We start from the raw sequence: 8,267 nt of genomic DNA, 5'->3' as shown, positions 1-8,267 counted from the left end.
CAGGGTTCCCCACAGCTTACTCTGTGTACATGGGGTTCCCCACAGCTTACTCTGTGTATGTGAGGTTCCCAACAGCTTACTCTGTATACACAGGGTTCCCCACAGCCTACTTTACATACACAGGGTTCCCCACAGCTTATTCTGTGTACACGGGGTTTCCTGTTGATAGAGAGAGGGCCCACTTGTTTTTCCCGGCCACCCAGCTAGCTTACACCTAAAATAATCACACAGAAACTGTATTAATTTAAACACTGCCTGGAACATTAGCTCTAACTTCTTTTTGGCTAACTCTTACATTTTAGTTTAATCCATTTCTATCAATCTGTGTATCACTACTAGGTCGTGGCCTACCAGAAAAGTTTCAGCAATCTACCTCTGGCCACAAATCCATGGCATCTCCCTGACTCTGCTTTCTTTCTCCCAGCATTCAGTTCTGTCTCCTCCGCTTACCTAAGTTCCACCCTATCAACTAGGTGAAGGAAGTTTCTTTATTCATTATCCTATGAAAGCAACACACAAACAGAAGGAACTTCTACACCAGTTCCCCACAGCTTACTCTGTGTACAAGGAGTTCCCCCCCAGCTTGCTTACACTGTATATGCAGGGTTACCCACTGCTCTGTATCTACTCTTTAGATAGCACTAAACTTATTCAACTCTCATCTTCTTTTTACTCCAGGAAAAGAATGAGATACAAAATATTAATCCTGTTACTATTGGTTTTAATGTCTCTGTGTGCCCTGTATAGAGAATACCATTTCAGGTAAATGGGAAAACTTAATGTTGTATGTTTATATGTGGTAAAAATCTGGTGAGTCAGAAAGTTAACAGGATTGCCCCTTAAGTAAATCCATAGCCAAATGCATAAATCCAAACATACACAAATTATATTCAAGTGGGTCTGCATAAATAGAGCCCCCGTCACCATCCTTTGTTTCTCATTATGTCAAAGATTTTTTAAGAGTGCTGTGGATAGCCATGCATGGTGGTGCATACCTTTAATCCCAGCACTTGGAAGGCCGAAATAGGCAGATCTGAGTTGGAGGCCAACCTGGTCTACAGAGCGAGTTCCAGAATAGTCAGGGATTCACAGAGGAAACCCTGTCTCAAAAACAAAAACAAAAAAGCTGTAGGAGAAGCAGTGTGAGGCTACCACCTCCTGAAACAGATGACGTCTTTAAGGAAAGAGGTCCTACTGTTGATGACGTAAGGTAGGAAAGAGGTCCTACTGTTGATGACGTAAGGTAGGAAAGAGGTCCTACTGTTGATGACGTAAGGTAGGAGAGAGGTCCTACTGTTGATGACGTAAGGTAGGAAAGAGGTCCTACTGTTGATGACGTAAGGTAGGAGAGAGGTCCTACTGTTGATGACGTAAGGTAGGAAAGAGGTTCTACTGTTGATGACGTAAGGTAGGAGAGAGGTCCTACTGTTGATGACGTAAGGTAGGAAAGAGGTTCTACTGTTGATGACGTAAGGTAGGAAAGAGGTTCTACTGTTGATGACGTAAGGTAGGAAAGAGGTCCTACTGTTGATGACGTAAGGTAGGAAAGAGGTCCTACTGTTGATGACGTAAGGTAGGAAAGAGGTCCTACTGTTGATGACGTAAGGTAGGAAAGAGGTCCTACTGTTGATGACGTAAGGTACATGATGTGTAGTCACTCCACAAATGTGAAACAAATAGACTTCCTAGTTAATAACAAGTTTCTACTAATAACACAAATTAATCTCATTTATTTGTCTCCAGGAATTAGTAGGTAGTGAACATGTTACTTCCTGAGATTGTAGCTAGCTTGGTGGTGGAACCTTGCCTAGTAAGAACAAGGCCCTGAGTTCAGTCTCAAGCATGGCAAGGAAAACATGAATATATAGGACGTGAGGCTCCAATGTAGAGATCCTTATCACGTTTACTACATTGTCTGGACAATCAGCAGTGCACTTCAGTAGTATATTTTGCAACATTAGTTAATAAGGAAGCTAGATGACTTGTGGTAACCCTTTGTAGAAATCTCAAAATAATATAATGCTTTTTTTATTCCCCCTAAGTATGAAGAAACTGCAGATGACATATCAGTGCTGGTAAGTGTTTATTTAAAAATATGCCATGACCTGTCATCTGAGGACAAAGTTGGTTGAAAGGCTTGACTACCCATGAATCCATGTCTCCTTCAGTCAGATTAAACCAGCTCCGTTTTATAAACACATGCCAGGTCACAATGCCAGGAATCCAAAAGAAAAAAAAAAGGGCAGGTGGGCAGAGTGCCACATCTGATGGAGGGTAGGAATGGCTAGGGCAATGTTTCAGCAGGAGGCAGAACTTAGGCCCTGTGAACTTTGTCTCTTTGAAAGCTCTGGGCAAGCACACAAACACAAGGCTTGATTAAAGACTGCCAGGAGCCACGGTCATGAAGTCTCTCAGCAACATGGCTGCCTAAGCATGCGCTGAACAAGGACATCACCAATAGACAGGCCTAAGTGGACGGGGAGGGGCTACCACAGGACCTCAACCCTGCACAAAGTACCACACACACAAGAAACGCCGAGAGTGGGAGAAATTGTCTTCCCTAGGGAAGAGAACACCAATTAGGTATCCGATATCAAATAGTCAGCTCTGAAAACATACAAACAGGTAACATTATACGGACTAAACAGGTTATATTTAAGAATATGTGTGTATACATATACATATCTATATATATGCATGTAATCAAAAAGTTCATATAAAAAGAGTCCATGAATTTGAAATAGAGCAAAAAGGGGGGTGAAGATTGGAAGGGAGGAAGGAGAAAGGGGAAGTATGAATTAGGGCATAATCTCAAAAATAAAAGAAATAATAATAAAAGGCCATCAGGAGATTGCAGTAGCCTCCTTATCATGGATTTGAAGAGGGTTGTCATGGGAACCCACAGTGGTGAGCAGCAGCTGTGCTTTCGGATGCTGACTGTGTCCAGCACTGTGTCTTGTGATGATTCTGTCACAGCATCCTGAGTGGACCAGGTCTGCCTGGGCCGTGCATGAAAGTGATTGAGAAGGAAGAGAACTGTAGGCAGTGGTGCTCGCTTGTAATCCTGGTACTCAGAGTATGGGGCAGCAAGATCAGGAGCTCAGTGTTACCTGGATGCACAGTGAGTGCAAGGCCAGCCTGCATAGACAACAACAATATACAAAAAAGTATGTTTCCTCTCCCAGTAGGACAGCAGCTTTCGGTTACTCCAATGTAGCAGAACCCTCCCTCCCCCCCCACCCCCGGCAAAGACAGAAACATTCAAGGAGTGGCCACCGCAGAAGAAGGTGGAAGAGGAAATGGGTTAATAGACTTCCTGGAAAATCTACTTATTCAGTTATTATTTTCTTTCTCTCTCTTTTCCTTTCTCCTTCCTTCCTTCTTTTCTTCCTTCCTTCCTTCTTTTTGAGACAGGTTTCTCTGTGTAGCTCTGGTTGTCCTGGAACTAGCTCTGTAGACCAGGCTGGCCTTGAACTCAGAGATCCACCTGCCTCTGCCTCCTGAGTGCTGGGACTAGAAGTGTGCCCCAGCATCCTCCACTGTAGCAAACGGATTTGCTATCATACATTCCGACAATAATGCTTCCTATTATCATTGGTTCCTCTGGAGTTGGAGTTCTTTAACCTAGTGCACCAATACACACCCTCTGAAGGCAATGGCAGTCAGAGTTAGAGTTGAATGCTATTCCTTGGTCACACCCCGCCCTCAATATAATCTACAGCACAACCCAGCTCCATGCCTGACCAATCTCTTCACCAGCTCTGCTCAAGATGAAGTCTCCATGGTGCCCTTCTACCTAGGTTGCCATTAGAGTGTGGGGCAAAGAGAAAAAATGACTTCAAGTATGATAATAAAAGATCTTTGTGCTTCAATTTCCTTTTCTAGTAATATGGGGATGAGAATAATAATGATGGTGATAGCATCTAACAGAAACAATAAAAAAGGCAGGGCAAGGCAAGGCAAGGGAGCCCAATTTCTGTGAGCTTGTGGCCAGCCAGGGCTACAGAATAAGACCCTGACTCAAACAAAACAAACAAAAATCCAAACAATTCAGAGGCAGAGATAAATTTGGAAGTGAGATGTCAGGAAGCTGAGGGAACTTTAAATTCTCCCTGGACCAAGGGAAGTGGACAGGGGAACTAGGGAAGCCACGAAGGCTGCTGGGCAGCACAGTCTCCATGCTGATGCCATCTGGAGCTCATCGGTATTGCTCATTGCGGACTTTATATCTTAGACTATCTTTCCTTTAGGTCTCTGGAAAACCAGCCAGAACCACAGCTACCAACAAACCGGTTTAATTCCACGTAAGAATGTAAATCTGAATCTATGAGGTGAATTCACGAGTGTTGATAGGTGGCACAGATGGCACTGTCGGAAGTGTGTGTGCTTAGTGCCAAGGAGGCAAGAAGGGGCATTGGATCCCTTGGCTGGAAGTTATAAAAGTTTGTGAGTTACCCCAGTGCTGGGCACTAAACTGTGGTCCTCTGCAAGAGCAATACACACTCTTAGTGGTCGGACCGTCTTTCTAGTCTCTTCTTTTCTTTCTTTCCTTTATTTACTTTTAAAATATACACTTCTTGAGACCTAGTCTCAGTCTATATACAGCCCATGCTGACTTGACCTCAAAGTTGTCTCAGCCTCCTGATGATTGGGCCATCTCTAACATGATGCTTCTCTGGTTTATCATGGATTTGGGTTAGACACAGTGGGTCGCTGCCTTCAGATACAAGACTTTGGGTTAGACACAATGGAATGCTATCTTCAGATACAAGACTTTGGGTTAGATACAGTGGGATGCTGCCTTCAGATACAAGGCTTTGGGTTAGACACAACGGAAGGCTATCTTCGGATACAAGACTTTGGGTTAGACACAGTGGGACGCTGCCTTCAGATACAAGGCTTTGGGTTAGACACAGTAGTACGATGCCTTCAGATACAAGGCCTTGGGCTAGACACAAAGGAATGTTATCTTCAGATACAAGGCTTTGGGTTAGACACAATGGAACGCCACCTTCAGTTACAAGGCGTTGGGCATTGGTAGTAACTCTCCTCATGCCAGGATGACATATTTTACTTTAAAATTCTGTCTTTCTTACAGATACGGCATGAACTCGACACACATGCGCATGAGAACTACCAACTGGTCAGCTCCGATTGTGTGGACCGACACGTACAATGAGTCAGCCTTGAAAAAGTATTATAAAAAGCATCCAGTTGCCGTGGGGCTGGTTGTGTTTGCAGTGGGGAGGTAATAATGTCAGGTGTCCCTTACACTCAGGCTTTTCATTGTAGGAAGTGGGGACTGAGCTGCTTTAGAATTATTCTCTAAGCCAATTCTTGCCATAATTCAAAATATCACCTCTCACGTGATCCACACCAAAGGATCCCAATTCCCCAGCTTCCCTCTATGATCTGATCTTCATGATCTTCCTCCAATAATAACTTAATTTAGTGGGTCTTTTACTAGTCATCTTAAAATAAGTTTATACCTCTGTTATAACCACTCCTCACTATCCCTGCATTTAAGCATTAAGTAATTTTCTCTATCCTATGTACCCCCCGGTGATAAGTAACTGCCTTTTGAAAATCCCACTTAGCTCTGCATATCGACTCTCAGAGGAACAGAACAAACTAAGGGAGCTGCAGTCATATGCGGCAGAATTTTTATATGCTACATTTTTCTGACCACTAATCATAAGGTTAAAAAACAAGCCTATAGCTGGGCAGTGGTGGTGCATGCCTTTAATCCCAGCACTAGAGAGGCAGAGGCAGCCACTGAGGGGTGCCACTCCACACGGGCGTTGCTCAGGAGAGACAGGCCCAGTCTTAGCATCTTTGTTGGGGTAGCAGATCTTCCAACAGCATTGTGGCTTAGCGAGGCCAGTCTCTTCCTTCTCTTTTCTCGTGTCCATGCTTAATATCACACCTGTGCAAAACAGTCCACTCAACAAGCATTCTTTCTAGATGCATGAAGTATTCTCTGTGGTAGACCATGTTTAGACACAAGAGTGAAATAAATTATAAAACTAAACCTGAGCGAAATGTCTCCTATGATCACATAGGGATGAAAAATTTTAAATCAATTATAGGATAAAACGAGGAAAATTCATAAATATGTGAACATTATATTGGACACTACACACTTTTTAAAATTCAGCTTACAAACATTATGACACTTTCATACACGTACCTAAATGTGCTATGCTCACAGTCAACCTCTCGTTAGTGAGACTGGGTGACTACACCTTCTTAACTGATCAGGCTTTCAACTGATTAATTAAATGGACCCCCTTTTAAGAGCAGACAGATGCTGGGCAGCGGTGAAAGAACAAAGCAGCTTAGAAGAAGGCGGAAGGGAATGTTTTCATTAGCGAACGGAGGTTTCCGAACCGGCCACAGACATATGGGCAGCTAGGACCCCCTTTATTTGAACGGCAACAACCAGCACAGAACAACTTCAGCAATGTTGTTCATACTTCACAGATAATATTAGATGTCCTACACCGTTTCCTCCTGACCGTTAGTTATGGTTTATCATTAGCCTGTTTCTCAAACTGTAGACCAGTATCCAGGACTTATTTCTAAGGATTCCATAGCGTTACTGGAGTGGAGCCCCAAATGACTACCTTTCCTCTTTCAAACTTGCCTGAGTCCATCATCGCCCCGAGAATCTCTTCCTGGTTTCCAAGAGTGGAAATGAGAAAACGTTTTCCAGCGCAGTGATCCTGCTCCCGCAGGAAGGCTCACGGTACAGAGCAATGCGGGCGATAGAGTGCCAGCTACTACACTGACTTGGTACGCAGAGCCGGCCGTACACGGAAGGCCCAGCTGCAGGAGCCTGAGCAGACTCCCCTCACCTTCCCCGCTGCATTGCCCTGGCAACCCTGAACTCTGTCCTTCGCTTTGCACACAGCTCAAAACGCGCCTCCTTACCTCGCTAGCTTCCGTTCCCTCTCACGAAGAGCCCCTCTTCAGTCCCATGATCTACAGACCCCGGTAGTGTCACTTTCTCCTGTACTGCTCAAAGCGAATGGTGGCTATCTGGTTGCTTGGTTGCGTTGCTGGAAAAGCTAGGACCAGGCAATGAAGACTGTGTATGTTCCACAGAAACTGGAGAAGGAAACTCAACTGCTTCTTATTTATTTTGCAGATACCTTGGGTACTACTTGGGTAACTTTCTGATATCTGCTAATACGTTCTTCATGGTCGACCAAAGGGTCATCATTTACGTCATGTTGGACGACTTTTCCTATATGCCACTGATAAGTCTGAATCGTCTCCGGACGTATAAAATTTTTAAAGTTAAGCGAGAGAGGAGGTGGCAGGACATCAGTATGATGCGCATGAAGATCATCAGTGAACACATCGCTGATCACATCCAACACGAAGTGGACTACGTCTTCTGCATGGATGTGGATCAAACATTCAAAGGCAGCTATGGTCTGGAGACCCTGGGTGAGTCCGTAGCTCAGTTACACACCCACTGGTATAAGGAAAGTCCGAACAAGGTGCCTTTTGAGAGAAATGAGGCGTCAGAAGCTCACATACCGCTGGGGCAGGGGGATTTTTATTACCACGCTGCTGTCTTTGGAGGCACAGCCACTCAGGTTCTCAAGATTACTACAGAGTGTGCCCAAAGAATTATGAATGATAAGAAAAATAATATCGAAGCAGTCTGGCATGATGAAAGCCACGTGAATAAGTATTTCTTTCTTCATAAACCCACGAAAATCTTGTCACCAGAATTTTGCTGGGATTTACGTAAGGATAAGACTCCTGATATTAAGGCTGTTAAGCTCTCTTGGAATTCTAAGCATTATGAATTTCTTAGAGAGGAAGTATAGTCCCCCCGCCCTTGCCTCATATTTCTGAATTGAAGAGTATCAGTTTCCTGGGAAAATGAGCACCTGGCATATTTTCACGATAAAAATCCGTTACCAAATGGCAAGCCCACCAACAGCGAAGTCACCTTCGGCTCACCTCCGTGTTGAGTGATGCAATAAGGGACAAAGCGGTCACAGGGTGAGTCCACTGGAAGCAGACAGAGAGGCGGTAATTTCGCATTGTGCGAATGCTGCAAACATAGTGTGCTAGCTCATGATGGAACAGAATAGATCCTGGAACTAGAAAAGGAAACGAAATATCCCAGCTGATGAGAACCCACAGTCTTGTGGCTGCTTTCTTCAGGGATGTCGTCACTGCTATATTTAATCAGGGAAGCTGTGGTCATTTTTGAAGCCCTCACAAGATAGGGTCCATCAACATTC

At 44.2% G+C, this 8,267-nt stretch overlaps 1 protein-coding gene across 1 annotated transcript; it reads left to right on the top strand.

Annotated features, from left to right (window-relative positions):
- The first annotated feature begins 685 nt into the window (after positions 1–685).
- Positions 686–7,844, top strand: LOC142856821 (N-acetyllactosaminide alpha-1,3-galactosyltransferase-like). Its single transcript, XM_075984467.1, has 5 exons — positions 686–762; positions 2,043–2,075; positions 4,251–4,304; positions 5,099–5,248; positions 7,151–7,844. The coding sequence occupies exons 1-5, from the start codon at positions 686–688 to the stop codon at positions 7,842–7,844; spliced, it is 1,008 nt and encodes a 335-aa protein (XP_075840582.1).
- The last annotated feature ends 423 nt before the right edge of the window (positions 7,845–8,267 follow it).

This window comes from Microtus pennsylvanicus, chromosome 9 (assembly GCF_037038515.1).
Source record: "Microtus pennsylvanicus isolate mMicPen1 chromosome 9, mMicPen1.hap1, whole genome shotgun sequence".
In the NCBI taxonomy this organism is placed as follows: domain Eukaryota; kingdom Metazoa; phylum Chordata; class Mammalia; order Rodentia; family Cricetidae; genus Microtus; species Microtus pennsylvanicus.
This window is presented reverse-complemented; position numbering and strand designations above follow the sequence as displayed.